This window comes from Enhydra lutris, unplaced genomic scaffold (genome assembly GCF_002288905.1).
Source record: "Enhydra lutris kenyoni isolate GAN:26980312 unplaced genomic scaffold, ASM228890v2 scaffoldscaffold7, whole genome shotgun sequence".
Classification (NCBI taxonomy): Eukaryota; Metazoa; Chordata; class Mammalia; order Carnivora; family Mustelidae; genus Enhydra; species Enhydra lutris.
In genome coordinates, this window is record NW_019154091.1 from 38,649,194 (window position 1) to 38,666,054 (window position 16,861).

Below are 16,861 nucleotides of genomic sequence, written 5' to 3' on the forward strand. Positions count from 1 at the left end.
TCCAAGCTGCCTACACCTATATATAATTCCCATCAACAGTGCAAAAAAGTTTCCTTTTCTCGACATCCTTGCCAATACTTAACTTTTTGATGACAGAAATTTTAAGTGTAAAGTGATAACTCACTGTGGTTTTAATTTGCATTTCTCTGATAATTAGTGATATTGAGCTCTTCCTGCAGCTGACAGCCATGTGCAAATCCTCCTTGGAAAAATTAAACTAAGTTCCTCTGCCCACTTTTTAATGACATTTTTTACTATCAGGCTATATGAGTTCTTTAAATATTTTGGATGTTAGCAACTTATTCAAACATATAATTTACAAATATTTTATCCCATTCTGCATGCTGTCTTTTCATTTTGTTGACATTTTGTTTCCTTTACTGTGCAGCTTTTTAGTTTGATGTAGTCCAACTTGTTTACTTTATTTATCCAACTAGTTTTGTTGATAAATCCAAAAATCACCACCAATAATGATGTCAAGGAGTTTACCCCATGTTTTCTTCTAGGAGTTTTATGGGTTCAGGTTTTAAATTTAAGTCTTTAACTTATTTTTGAGTTGATTTTTGTGTATGGTGTAAGATACAGGTCCAGTTTTACTCTTTTGTGCATCTGCCCAATTTTGCCAATATCACTTACTGAAGAAGAGACTATCCTTACATTATTGTACATTCTTGGCCCTTCTGTCATAAATTAATTATTCATATACGCCCTGGTTTACTTCTGGACTCTCTAATCTGTTCCACTGATCTTTGTGTCTGTTTTTATGCCAACACCATGCTGTTTTCATTATTGTAGCTGTGCAATGCAGTCTGAAATCAGGGAGCATGGGGTCTCAAAACTAATAGGTGGCTTGTGTGGTTCCATACAAATTTTAGGATTGTTTATTCTATTTCTGTGAAACATTTCACTGGAATTTGATAAGAATTGCACTTAATCTGTAGGTGGCTTTGGGTACTATGGGGATTTTAACAAATTAATTCTCGAAACCCACGAGCAGGGATTATCTTTCCATCTATTTGTGTCTTCAAATTTCTTTCATCAGTGCCTTATAATATTCAGGGTACAAGTGTTTCACTTCCTTGGTTAAATGGATTACTGTGGGCTATATACATATACTTTTTTGATGCTATTGTAAATACAATTATTTTCTTAGTTTCTATATCTGATAGTCTGTTACTAGTGTATAGAAATGCAACTCATTTTTGCATATTGATTTTGTATCCTGTACCTCTACTCAATTTATTAATTCTAATAGTTTTGTGGTGGTTTATACAATTATCTTTATATAACATCATATAACATGTAACTGCAAATACAGACAGTTTTACTTAATCCTCTCATTTATGGATGCTGTTTATTTCTTTTTCTTGCCTAAGTGCACTGGCTAGGACCATCAGTACTAAGCTGAATAACAGCAAGAGTGAGTGAACATCTTTATCTTCTTTGGATCTTAGGAAAAAAAGCTTTCAGCTTTTTACTTTTGGATATAGTTAGCCATGGGTTTGTCATATATGGTTTTTACTATGTTAAGGTACGTTCCCTCCATACTCATTTTGTTAAGACTTGTCATGAATGAATACTGCGTTCTGTCAATGGAATATATCTCACTGATCATTGTGTATGATCCTTTTAATGTACTATTGAATTGGTTTGCTAGTGTCTGTTAAGGATTTATGCATCTATATTCATTAGGAAGACTGGTCCATAGTTTTTCTTAGAGGTTCCTTGTCTGGTTTTGCTATCAGGGTAATATAATAGCCTCATAAAATGAGTAAGAGATCCCCTCTCTTCTATTTTGTGTAAGATTTTAAGAAGGACTGTTATTAATTCTTCTTCAAGTGTTTGGTAGAGTTCACCAGTGAAGCAATCTGGTCCTAGACTTTTGTTTGTTGAAGGTTTTACATTACTAATTCAATCTCCTTACAAGTAATTGGTCCATTCAGATTTTCTATTTCTTCATGAGTCAGTCTTGATAGGCTGTATGTTTCCAGGAATTTACCCATTTCTTCTAGGTTGTTCAATTTGTTGGTATATACTTGTTCATAGTAGTTTCTTCTGATCCTTTGTATTTGTGCAATATCAGCTGTAATGTCTTCTCTTTCATTTCTGATTTCAGTCTTTTTTGTTAAGTCTGACTAAAGGTTTGTCTATTTTGTTCCATTCTTCAAAAAGGGCTCTTGATCAGACAGATCTTTTCCTTCGTCTTTAGAGTCTCTATTTCATGAATTTCCAATGTGATTCTTTGGTATTTCCTTCCTTCTGGTAACTCCAGGCTTAGTTTCTTATCTAGTTCTTTGAGTTATAAATTAAGGTTGTTTGAGATTTTTTTTTCTTAATGCAGGCATTTATTACTATAAACTTCCCTCTTAGTACTGCTTTTGTTGTACTCTAAGTTTTGGAATACTGCATTTCCATTTTCATTTGTCTCAGACATGTCTTTATTTCCCTTTTGATTCCTTCCTTGACCCACAGATTGTTCAGGAAGATTTTGTTTAATCACCATATGTGTGCAAATTTCCCAATTTTTAACTTTTTTTAAATTAAGCAATAACACGGATATTAGTTTCATGTATTTCAAAATGATCACTACAATAAATCTAGTTAACACCCATCACCATACATAGAGTATTTTTCTTATAAGGAGAACACTTAACATTTACTATTAATAACTTTCAAGTATGCAGTATAGTATTATTAATTATAGTTGCCATGCGGTACATTACATCCCCTTATTTATTTCATAATTAAAGTTTGTACCTTTTTCTTCTGACTCCTTCCATCCGTCCTTTGACCATGCCCTACTCCTGCCTCTGGCAACCACCAACCCGTTCTATGTATCTATGAGCTTTGGTGGTTTTGTAGGTTTTTTCTTTTCTTTTCTTTTTTTTTAATTCTACATATAAGTGAGTTCAGTATTTATCTTCGTCTAACTTCTTTCACTTAGCATAATGTTATTTCAGATGGTAAGATTTCATTCTTTCTTATTTCTGAATAATATTCTTTTTTGGAATTCACAAACATTTTCTTCATCCATCAAAGGACGCTTAAGTTGTTTCCATACCTTGGCTATTATAAATAATGCTACAAAGAACATGGGGATGGATATGTATTTTTAAGTTAGTGTTTCTGTTTTCTTCAGATAAATACCCAGAAGTGGTATTACCAGATCACGTGGCAGTTTTTTTTTTTGTTTTGTTTTGTTTTTTTAAGGAATCTCCATACTGTTTTCCACAGTGGCTGTGCCAGTTTACATTCCTACCAACAGGGCACAAAAGATCCCTTTTCTCCATATCCTTGCCAACACTTATTTCTTGTCTTTTTCATAACAGCCATTCTAATGGGTATGAGGTAATAATTTTCCACTTTTCTTCTTGTAACTGATTTCTACTTTCATACCACTGTGGTCAGAAAAAATGCCTGATATTACTTCAACCTTCTTAATTTTATTAAGACCTGTCTGTGGACTAACATATGACCTATGTTGGAGAATGTTTCATATGCACTTGAGAAAAACGTATATTCTGGTACTACTGGATGGAGTGTTTTTAAATGTCTCTTAAGTCCACCTAGGCTAGCAGGTAATTTAAGGCCAATGTTTCCTTACTGATTTTCTGCCTAGGTGATCTCTTTGTTGTTTAAAGCAGGATACTGAAGCTCCCTACTATTGTTGCATTGCTTTCTATTTCTCTCTTTAAGTCTGTTAATGTTGGCTTTATGTTATTTAGGCACTGTGATGTTGAGTGTATGAATATTTACAAAGTTATATCCTCTTATTGGACTACCCCCATTATCATTATATAATAGACATTGTTTGTCTCTTGCTACAGTCTGTGGCTTAAAGTCTATTCTGTGTGATATCAGTATCACTGTGTGATATCAGTAACCCCTGCTTCCTTTTGGTTTCCATTCACATGTAATATATCTTTCCATCCCTTTACTTTCAGACTGTGTGTTCTCTTAAAGCTAAAGTCTCTTTTAGGCAGACAATATAGTGGGTCTTGTGTTTTTATCCATTCAGCCACTCAACATGTTTTCACTAAAGAATTTAGTCCATTTCTATATAGTTACTGATAGGTAGAGACCTAATATTGTCATTTATTTCATTGTTTTCTGGCTATTTTGTATTCCATTTGTTCCTTTGTTCTTCTCTGCTTTCTTTGTGACTTGAATTTCTGTAGTAGTATGCTCACATTCCTATTAATCTTTTCTATATATACAGATTTTTTGCTTTTGGTTATTACCAGGAGGTTTACATAAGACACTGGCCGCAGCAGGGTTCAGTGAAGAGGAAATAATAAGACCCATGTCCCAATATTTCCCTGTAGGAAATATAAGGTCAGGCTTCTAATTTAGCAGACATCCAGGGGCTGACAGCAATCCTCCCAGGAGACCAGAGAAGTCTGCGACACCACCTCCACCTTTTCTCTCCAGCTCAATCCAAATCTCCAGTATCTCTACACAATCAGCTTATACACACATCTGATGTCCCTAACTTTTATAAATGCCACCCAAAGGAAGAGCCCCTGGATCATCTGTCTCTGAAAGTCAATGGGGCCTGCATTCATACTTTGCACAGGACTGTAGCAATGAAGTAGTTCTTAAATATGGGTTAAATAGCAACCTCTTCAGTGGCTGTATACCTGGGTCCAGTGCAGAGGGAGCAGGCACAAATGTCCATCTCCAAGTCTGTCCCTGGAAGGCCCCTAACTATATACTTTCCCAGCTACTATGTGGGGGATCCAGCTTCCAATCAACCTACCTACATCTAGGTGCTGTGATTTTCCCCTTTGGAACACTTGGCAAATCTTGGCACACCGGGGAGTCCCACTACTGGGAGCCACTAAGAATAAAGAAAGCAGTTTGGGCAATCACAAAAGGTTGAGAAACAACCAAGAACTCAGACCAGGATGTTGATAAGATAAGGTTCATGTCCTACAGAATACCATTCCATCCAGACTGAGAAAGGAGCCTTTTTTATCTAATGTGTAGAAACCAACACAGAGAGTCAAGTTTCTTCAAAATGAAGAAACAAAAGAACATGTTCCAAACAAAAGAGCAAGTTAAAACTCCAGAAACAGACCTTAATGAAACAAAGATACATGATTTACTTGATGGAGTTCAAAATAACAATCATAAAGATGCTCACCAAGGTGAGCAGAACAATGCATGAAAAAGGTGAGAATTTCAACAAAGACACAGAAAAGACAGGAAAGACCAAAAAAAAATCAGAGAGGAAAAGAACACAAACTGAATTGAAAAACTCAATAGAGAAGTTCAACAGACTAGATCAGGTAGAAGAAAGTATCAGCAAATTCAAAGACTGGGCAACAGAATTCATCCAAAGAAGCAGAAGAAAAGAATAAATATGAAGATGGCTTTAGGAGACCATCAAGTGGACCACCGCTCACATGATAAGGGTCCCAGAAAGATAGGATAAAGTGAAAGGGGCCACAAGTTCATTGAAAGAAAATGCCCCAAAACTGCCCTAACCTGGGGAAAGAAATAGACATCCAGATATAATGCATAAACTTTCAACTAAGATGAATCCCCCCCCAAACAAATCATACCAAGACACATTATAATTGAAATATCAAAAGTTAAAAACCAGAAGAGCAACAGCAGAAATAGAACTTGTTTCACACAATGAAATCCCCATAAGACCATCAGCATATTTTTCAGCAGAAACTTAGGAGGCCAGAAGGGTTTGGCAAAATATATTCAAAGTGCCAAGGTGGAAGGGTGGCAACTGCCAACCAAGACTACTCTACCTAGCAAAGCTCTCTGAACGGAAAGAGAAATGAAGAATTTCTGAGACAAGGAAAAGCTGAAGGAGTTGATCACTACTACATCAGCCTTATAGGAAAGGTTAAGGGGACTTCCCCAAGCTGAAACAAGAGTGCTAATTACTAACAAGAAAACATGAAAGTATAAATCTTACTGGTAAAAAGGTAAATATATAGTTAAGTTCAGAATACTCTAATTTTGTAATACTGTTGGGTAAATCACTTACAAATCTAGTATGAAGGTTAAAAAATTATAGTAAAAATAACTATAATGTGTTAATGGATGAATAAGGTAAAAAGATGTGAACTGTGACATCAGAAACATTAAATGTGGGAGGAAGAGTAAAAACTATAAAGCTTAAGATGCACTCAAAGTTGTTATTAGCTTAAAATACTGTTATAAATGTAAGATGTTCTTTATAATAAACTTAAATGGGATTTTTACTTTGATACTGCTGTGTGTCTCAAGCTTATGGATAATTAGTTTTCCTGAAATTTTAGAAGATGGTGTTTAAGGCAGTTTTTCTACAGAATTCACTCTTCTGTTGTTTTCATGTAATGTTAAACAATATGGTAGCTTCCTTTCTGAGACCTCCCAGCTCTTTCTCAGCCTATCCTTATCTGAACCTTCTCTTTCCTTCCTTTTTTGATCCTCTAATTTTCCCTGTTTTGTTCAATTTTTATGCTACTATTGTATTCAATTTTGTTTCCATTCAGTGCAGTACGCTGTGCTGGTAGAGATCTTTAGCAGCTCCATTTCAAGAATTCTTTGGAGCCAAATTGCTCTATCCTGTCTTTACCATGACACACTGTACTTGGCTGATACTGGAGTGGGCAACCCTCCCCACCTCATTTCAGCTGCTGCTCTTAATATAGTCCACCACATTATCTAGTAAATAGTTGAGGCTATTTTGGAGATCTCATGCTTTTAAGATCTGTGAAACACCCCACTCAATTCTCTCTGTTTATTCTTGTACAAACAGTAAGGCTATGGAGGTGCTGTAGCTCTTAGTGGTCTGCTCTTACACCTGCTTTTTCATCTGGATGCCTGAGGTTAGTTTCATGGTATGTTTCTGGATCTACTATTCATTAGTTTTTGTGTATTTTGAGGAAGTCAAAAAAACAATGATATGTCCAGATTTACTTCCTACCATCCCTCTTAAAGCCAAATTTGAAGTTCAAACAAAGCAATTATATTTTTATATTCATCATATACTTCTTATTTCTCGTCTTATTTCTATTTATTTTTAAACCATCTTGTATGTCTTTTCATTCTTTTTTTTTTTTTTTTTGAAGATTTTATTTATTTGACAGGGAGAGACACAGCGAGAGAAGAAACACAAGCAGGGGGAATGGGAGAAGAAGCAGGCTTCCCACCAAGCAGGGAGCCTGATGCAAGGGTCCATCCCAGGACCCTGGGATCATGACCTGAGCCGTAGGCAGCCGCTAAGTGACTAAGCCAAGCAGGCAACCCTTTTCATTCTTTTAAAACAAGGCAAAAACAAAAACAAAAAACCTTCAATTCCATAATTACAAAAACTTTATTTTAATAAATTCTTTAAATCTCTCATGATTTTCAATACTTCTAAATGCTTCCTGATTCATAGTTCAGATAACTCACAAATGTTCACACTTGGAAAAAATGCCTTTAACTACTCCTAAGACTCTGTTTCTGTTCAGACCTTAAGAATGAGACTACGAGAAACCAAAATAATCATTCAAACACAAGAACATAGATAGTATCCTTAAAATTCTGAACATGATCTGACTAGAAATTCCACGTTTATGTATTATACCTTTTTTTTCCTTGAATATTGGTGTGCAGCATGCATTCAGATTTCTTCCTAGTCCTGGGGTCAGCAAACCACAGCCCACTGATTTATCATATGTTTTGTAAGTAAGTTTTACTAAATACATAAGGGAATGGGCATAGATGTGTTATCTGCAGCTGCTTTCACACCACAACAGCAGAGGTAAGTAGTTGCAAAAGAAATCATATTGAGCAGCACCTAGGGGCTCTATGGATAATTCTGAGTAGGATGACTGTTGTTCTGGGTGTCCAGCACACCACAGGATGTTTACCATCTCCGACCCCCCCATAAACTAAAACTAAAATGCCAGCAGCACTCCCGCTCCTCGTTAACCAAAATTTCCCACACTCTGGGAGAGAAATATTATCCCTGTTTAAGAATCACTAAAGAACTAAATTAGCTCAGAGTAAAGAAAAAGAAAATACAGTCTGTAAATTCTAAATCCTACCAAGATAGAGAAAATGTAGTTACCTCTTTTTAAGAGCAAACTAAAAGTCTACTCTTCTCCTCTTTGACATTCAGCCAAAAACACATTAATTTCTTAATAAAGTTAGCCTTTATAATCTGATTATGATATTAAAACACCACGATGCTTACCTAAAATTTAAAATTAAATTTATGAGGCCATCTTACCGATTTGTTCCATCCAGATTTGATTTGTGGATGAAATTTAGTTTTGCATCTGCCCAATAAAGCTTCTGTTCCTCATAATCCAAAGTCAGTCCATTTGGCCAGTAAATTTCAGTGTTTATTATAATGAAGCGACTTGAACCATCCATTCCAGCACGTTCTATCTTTGGTACTTCTCCCCAGTCTGTCCAGTACATGAACCTAAAAACCATATAAACAAATAAACCCATGATATAAGCAGGTTAACAGCCAAGTATTTTGTAATTATCACTATTAGATAAAGAAAGCTTTCTCAGGAACACTACTACTGAAACCCTTAGAAATTATCAAAATTTTAATAATCTACCTTTTTGTCACCACCCTGGTAAGAAATGATTTAGGCAAGCATCATCAGCACGCAAAAAACTATGTGATCAAAGTTTACTGAGGAAAAAGGGTATTTACACTGTCTCCATGTATCTCCCCACATATTATTTATTAAGGACAAAGGGGGAAATGGTAACTTTAGAGAAAATAAATGTGCTGAACACTACCTTAAGCCCATCATCTAAGTTAACATCATCGATGAAAGAGGGAATAAGCTGGTGTCATATATATGACATACTTGCCAAGGACAAACCATATTTCATGAATATTCTCTTGCATAGCATTCTTGCAAAAAAAAAAAAATCTATAACCTGACCAAAATTATGAGGAAAGGGAGAAAACTAAATTGAGGAACATTCTAGAAAACAACTGGTCTTTGAAAATATCAATGTTACGAAAGTCTAAGGATGGCTGAGAAACAATGTAGATCAGAGGGCAATAAAGAGACACGGCAACTATAAAGTGCATAATTCTGGACTGATCAGTTGAGGGAAATGCAATGAAGACATTATTTGGAAACCTGGCAAAATCTGAAGGACTGTCAAATTGTATAACAGCTATGTACTGGGGTTAATTTCCTAAATATGATCGTTGTACTGAGGTTAGGGTATATAAGATTTCATTATACCATTTTTGCTTCTATTCTACAAGTTTAAAATTTTTTCAAAATTTAAAAAAAAATGGAAGTCTCCTATTAATAGTCTCACTCCAGAGGTAAAAACAAAATTTTGTTAAAGGTGAAACTCTTGATACAAACGTAGTGATCCGAAGGGGCACGTGCACCCGAATGTTTATAGCAGCAATGTCTACAATAGCCAAACTATGGAAAGAACCTAGATGTCCATCAACAGACGAATGGATAAAGAAGATGTGGTATATATACACAATGGAATACTATGCAGCCATCAAAAGAAATGAAATCTTGCCATTTGCGACGACGTGGATGGAACTGGAGGGTATCATGCTTAGCGAAATAAGTCAATCGGAGAAAGACAACTATCATATGATCTCCCTGATATGAGGGAGAGGAGATGCAACATGGGGGGTTAAGGGGGTAGGAGAAGAGTAAAGGAAACAAGATGGGATTGGGAGGGAGACAAACCATAAGTGACTCTTAATCTCACAAAACAAACTGAGGGTTGATGGGGGGAGGGGGGTTGGGAGAGGGGAGGTGTGGTTATGGACATTGGGGAGGGTATGTGCTATGGCGAGTGCTGTGAAGTGTGTAAACCTGGCGATTCACAGACCTATACCCCTGGGGATAAAAATATATGTTTATAAAAAATAAAATTAAAAAAAAAAAGAAATCAACTATTAAAACTTTAGCACCATTTTTGAAGAGAAAAAAAAATTCATAAAGACTCTTTTTCAACAGAAAAAAAAAAAAAAGGTGAAACTCTTAGTGTACTATATTTCATGGAGTAGGCTCCATGCCCAGTGTGGATCCTAATGCAGGGCTCAAACTCATAACTGTGAGATAAAGACCTGAGCTGAGATCAAGAGCTGGATGTTTAACCAACTGAGCCAACCAGGCTCCCCCAAAGACATATTTTTAAAGGTAATGAGGGTGCTATGAACTAGATATGTACTCAATAAATGTGTTCAGGCATAACTGAAATTCAAGTTTAAATTTTACTCAAAAAATTGGTGAAATGGTAATATTAAGATGATTCCACCTGTACAAATAGATATTTCATATAAACTGCTTACTCAATGAAATTATGGGAAGAGAGTATGAGGTAGGGAATAACATACTTCCTAGACACAAGGCATTGTGCTAATGGTTTTATATACTTTATCTCACTTAAGCAGTGTTATGAAATATTATTTGTCCATCACCATATTTCAGATGAAACAATTCAGAAGTTAGTATATTGCTCAAAGTCAGAGAGCTAATAAATGGGGAACAGAAATTCAAACCTACATCCCCAGGTTCCAAAGTCAATTCTTATCACAGGTCAAAGCTTTAAGTTATAAGGAATAGAAGGCAAAGTATTCCCTAAAATGAGGATAATAAGTGGATATCATCCAGAATGAGGAGCAGGGGAATGATTAGATTTATGCAAGATAAAACTATATAAAAAAACAAGCCAGACAATATTAGACCATATTAAAATTTTTGGTTTTTATTCTGAGAGTAACACAAAGACACTTCAAGGATTTGAAGACTGGAGGTGAAATGACTAGCTTTGTGAGGTTTGGGGAGTAGGGTTGCTAAGGAGGAAGAGATTGGCTACAGTGGAGAAGAAGACTAGAGGAAAACTAAAAATAATACACAGAGGCTCTCCTCTAAAACCAAAGAAAAACTAAGAAAAGATAGTAAAAAATAATTAGTCTCTGAAAATTGATCAAAGGATAAACAACAAAATGAGAAGCATTTACTCAAGAAAATCTACTAACTCTCAGAGGAAATGTGACAATTCAGCCATAAGTTAGTTGCACCGCCATCCACGCTGCTAGGTTTATGGCACAAAAGTTCTACCCTGAGCAGACACAACAGACCTTGAAGACTGGCAGCTACCTGGCCCTGCAAGAGAATGCTGACTTTATTTGAAGTAATGGAAAAATCTATGCCCAGGAATGTTATCAAAAATAAGAATGCTCTCCACGGCAAACAATCAGAGAGGGCTATTATTCCAAGCAATACTAGCCCAAAAAGTGTAAATGTAATGTAGGTAAATTTCACTTGAATTATTTTTAATGGACACAAGACTTTACTAGATACTTCACAAAAGAAGACACATGAGTAGAAAAGTGGCACATAAAAAGATGCTCGATTTCAACAATCATCAAGGATATGCAAATTAAAACTACAGTAACAAAAATAAAAAATAAATAAACCCATAGTAACATACCAACTCCACATGCACTAGAATGGCTGACATTTAAAAGACTAACAATACTAAGTGTTGGTGACAAGTGAGCAACTGAAACTGTCATACACCACTAGTATAATTACTTTGGAAAACAGTTTGGCAGTTTCCTATAAACTTAAATGTACATTTAACTCTATGAATCAGCAATTTCACTTTTAGGTATTTATCCAAGAAAAATAAAAACATATCCACTCAACAACTGTATATGCAAATTCACAGAAACTTTACTCATAACAGCTAAAAACAAGAAAAAACATAAATATCCATTAACAGGATGATATATAAACTCTGGTATATTTATCCAATGGAATACTACTTAGAATACAAACAAAGTAACTATTCTTACATTCAACAAGAATGGATTTTTAAAATTGGGCAAAACAAAAGAAACTAGACTCAAAAGAGTACCTACTTCAGGACGCTTATATGAAGTTCTAGATACAGCAAAACTAATCTATAGTGACAGAAATCAGATCGGTAGTTACTAGAGTGGAAACAGAGGTTGACTTGAAGGGGCCAGGACAGCTTTCTGGAGTGAGGTGATGGAAAATTTGGGGGGAGTAATGGTAGACATATACATTTATCAAAACATCAAACTTTTATAAATATAAAAATATGCATATTTCTGCATATAAATTATATCTCAATAAAGTTGCCTAAAACACATATAAGAAACAAGAGATGATTTTTTAAAAGCTAATTCAAAAGTACCTTCTTTTCTGTAGAAGCATGTCCTAGCTTACCCAGCATTACTTCCTCCTAGGTGCTCCTGGAGCAGGTTTCACTGTGCTATAGTACTTACCACACTTTGTATATAAATTATGAAGAACTCATATGGACTGAACATAAGCAATTTGCACACTATCCAGATGGATACAGCAGTAAGTGGTGTTGTCTATTCTGCATAATATAATTTAGGTAGGTCTCACAACTGTCATTAACCTAAGTAAGCATTAAACTTATAAGTAAGAATTTGATGTCTAGTTTATGGTGAAATAAAAAGCTAACAAATGAATTAGCTCAATAAGAATTTCAGTAATAAAATTATTTACACGCTGCTGCTTCTCAAAGCTAATAGATAACTCTCACATTATTTAACAGTAAAAAATGTATCAGGTCATAGTACTTCAAGGATAAAGACTTCAAATACAAAAAGAGAAACGGAGACATCTGTCAAGAACAATAAAAGTTTAGAATTTTTAAGTGAATCTTGTAGGTATTTTCATTTGTCCAAATATTTAAAATGCAGAATAATAAATTTCATCAATACTAAAATTTCCATGTTATTTGATTAACATTTAAAGTAAAAACTCATTATAAATTTAATATAGAAAGGGAACAAGGCACAGGAAGTAGAAAAACACAGAAGTGTTTTATAAACTGCCAAGATATTACTCAATTTTTAAAAATGTACTAAGTACCTATTAGGAGCCTTGCATCACCCTTGATATAATACAAAAATAAGCAAGGCAAAACAACTGTCTATATGAAAATTGCATCTAGGCAAGGAGTGATAAATGTGGCATGAGTTGTATGAACAGGGTGCTATAAGAGTACAAGGAATTGATACTCAATCAAGCTAGTTAATGTTAAGAGTTTTCAATAAAAGCTTACCAGAAGAACAATACTTTTATTTAGGTAGTTGCCAAAATGAGAAACAGCATTCCCGGAAGAAGACACAGCATATGAAAAAGACATGAGAAGTCATGACATATTCAAGAACCAGCAAGAAGATCAGCAGAGCTGCAGCATATAGTGTATTTACAGTGGGGGACACCTGGCCCAAAAAAAAAAAAAAAAAAAAAAAAGGAGTCCCACAGAAGGGACCTATTCTGCTGTACAAAGAAGTTTGAACTGTATAACCTATAGGTGGTGACAAGGTACTTAAGACTAAGCAGAAAAGTAAAGTCGTAAGATTATCCTTTTAATCACTGGTGATAACACCAAGGGACTGGCTAGAAGGGGAAGAAATTACAGAAATATTCCAAATGAGAACTAATGAAAACAGAAGTTGAAAGATGGATCAATGTGGGAGAAGAAAGATAAACAAGAGAGAGTAGGATGGCTCTCAAGAGTTGGCAAATGTGAATGAGTCCATATTGGTGTCGTTCAGCAAAATATGGAATACAGAGTTTAAGGGGCAACATGATGATTTCAGAAAAGGATGAAATGAGCATCTTCACCTCATTGTTTTTCCTTATATAGCCAAAGAACCAGTCAACAGAGTAAAAGAAAAGCTAGAATAAAAATTAAAGGAAAGTAGCACAGAAAAGGCAAATAAAATTAAAAGGATGTTAATAGTCAGAGTAGGACCATAGTAACAGGGCAAAAGAAACTTCAATAAAAAACTGCATATGACACCAAACCAGCCCCAAAGTGTAAGGGTCATTGGGAACATAATGGGACAGATTATGGTAAAATTTTATAACCAGTGGAAAAAAAAATTCTGACTCTAATGAGAATGAAAAGAAAAGGTACTATGCAAAATTCATATATCCATCCACTTCCTGATCCCTGAGCCAGTTCCATCTTAACTTTGGTTAGTAAATTGGGCTTTTAAGTGAAAAGGAGGTTGGAGATTTCAAGGATATGTTTCCTGATAGAACTACAAAGAAAAAAAACTGTGAAGAAGTCTGTTATAATTCCATGCTTCCCCTCTACTTAATTATTTGTGTTGGTATTATATCTTAAAAATAAGAGATGATTAATAATATAGTGAAAGTATTCATTTTAGAGGATTTGTTTTTAAGGAAAATATACAGTAATCAGATGGAAAACATTCTACTATTAAGGGACAAGAAAGAATATGGAGATGGCTTTGCTGTGACAATATCCATCAGAATGGAATTCTACATGTATAAACTGGTTATCACAGAGAAAATTAGATTGCTAAGAATGATCCTTAAATGCCCAGTCTAGGTGACTAATTTTTAAAACCTGGTGGACATAATACAAAGAATGTATTTAATTCAGAAATAACATTTGGTATACTACTAGAAGAAAAAGCTTATAAACCTGGGAATAAATAACATACTAAATCAATCTAATTCCCTACTATTATTAAAAAAAAATGCTAGCTATAGTATAGGCATACCTTGTTAGACTATGTTCCGTGGATACCGTACTTTTTACAAAATGAAGGCTTGTGACAACACTGCAAAAAAGGAAATCTACTGGAACCTTCTTCCAACAGCATCTGCTCACTTCATGTCTGTGTGTCACATTTTAGTAATTCTCCCAATATTTCAACTTCCCACCATTATTATATTTGTTATGGTGCTCTGTGACCAGTGATTATGACTGGTCAAAGTTCAAGTGAGGATTAGCATTTTTTAGTAATAAAGTATTTTTTTTCCTCAAAGTATTTTGTAATTAAGGTATATACACAGTTGGTTTAGACATAACGCTACTGCACACTTAACAGACTACAAGACAGTGTAAATATAACTTCATATGTATTGGGAAACCAGCAAGTTCACTCGACTCACTTCATTGTGATATCCATTTTATTGCTGTGGTCTGGAACCCCCAATATCCACAAATTATGCATCTTCCCCAACTGCTGTTATCTACAATCCTCTTTCTGAAGAAATCGTAGGTGATGCATTTTCAGCTCCTCTAAATATAATAATGATGATATATTAACTGTCTGGAAGGCCTCTCTCCTCCTTCTATACACTCTCAAAAATATCCTGATTCTTCAGAAGCGTTCAAATGTCACCAAATTTTGGTGAAGCATTTCATGACTCCTTCAAGCATACTCTCCTCTGTACATTTCAAATAATACAATATTAGGACTGTTTACACACTCCTACCCCTCTTTATTCCAGGTCCTTGTTTTATTTATTGTTGTTATTTATTGTTTTATTTATCCTTGTTTTATTTATTGTTGTTATCCCTTATCCTAAAACAACCTCATATAATGAATGGCAAGTGTATGTACAGTCAGCATTCAAATGCTTAATGTGTCTGCAACACGTGCCATTCTGTATGTATTCGTGTATTATTACAGAGAGCATGTCCTTAAGAAATAAAGGCAGAATTTTATTTTAATGAATATCATTATTCTTCTACTATGCTCCAGTTACAAGCTGTTTGCTATTCCTTGAATGTGCAATGGCATGAGAGTCTGGCACATAGTGTTCCTATTGACTAAAAGCTATTACCCATATTCATACATTGTCTCCCTGGAAAAAAAACTGCTCACTCAGATAGGAAATGCCAATCTGAAATAGCCCCCAAATAAAACTGAATACTCTCTCCTTTGTTCCCCCACTGTACAGATTTCTATAGCAATATTTGTAAAGCTTTACTGGAACAATATTTCCTTAAATTTAAAGCTGGTTTATACCTAATAAATCTATTTTTAGATAAATTAGTCTATTTAGTAGATAGTATACTAATATAATTATGTTATTCACTTTTTGCTACTGGGTCACCTCAGAGGATATGCTAGATTATCCCATCACCCAAAGCTAGAAGCTCTACATAGATAGCTCCACTTTTTTTAATGGCCTGGTGGAGAGAATTTCTTTTTTCAAGATAAAATTATTTCAGTCATGCCTTTAATTACTGTCTGATACACTACAGGAATCTGGAAATTAGTTTTTGAGGAGAATCTTGCCCTTACCCTTGAGTATTTCCTCAGTTCACCTCTCAAGCTCATCTTACCTACTTTTATAGGGGCCTATATTCTTTAGGTACATGTCATTCTCTGAGAAACCATCTTTACTCCTGATAATGAAACTGATTTTTACCCCCATTAGTCCTCATAAGAAAGCTGCTATAATATCCATAGTGACAAATTTCTTTGGCATTGTTCCTACTGAATCAGGGCAAAAGTTTGGGTTTTGCCTATCAGACAAACCAAGAAAAAGAGAAAGTGGAGGCGGAAGAGAAGGAAGCACCAGTAAAGCAGCAGCAGCATGGCCCACAAGCAATCCATGCAGGTGAGGTTGGGGGCAAAAGCAAAAGCTAATAATTAAATCCAGTTTGAATTAATCCATCCTTCTTTAACCCAGTTTTGCAAGGAAGCACTAGCAGCACCTTTCGGATTATCTGTTGCCTCACATCAGTGAGAGTACAAACAGTGGTAAACGTGCCACCTAACAGTGGTGCCATCACTGGACCAGGTCTGTGGTATGATTTTTATTAGCATTGTACCTGGCTACAGACTCCAAGCCTGGTTCTTCTACAACTTAGGAAATTTTATGAGTAACCCAATAATGTCTTTAAAAATACCTTTTCTGTTTAAACCACAAGGATTTCTATTACTTAAAACTATGAATACTAACATGCATTTTTAGATCCAACACCATCCAAAAGCATCACCTTAAAGTTTAGATGGTCACTTCAACACTTCTACCAACAAAGCCTCATATGTTAGAAGTCTCCC

General features: G+C 35.0%; 1 protein-coding gene across 1 annotated transcript in view; it reads right to left on the minus strand.

Moving 5' to 3' along the window:
• Nucleotides 1–16,861, minus strand: part of LOC111142027 (LDL receptor related protein 6) — a 173,046-nt gene that overhangs the window by 99,286 nt on the left and 56,899 nt on the right. The window contains exon 3 of the mRNA XM_022494947.1: nt 8,228–8,425. Within this exon, the coding sequence (XP_022350655.1) occupies nt 8,228–8,425 (198 nt within the window). The remainder of the gene's footprint in view (nt 1–8,227; nt 8,426–16,861) is intronic.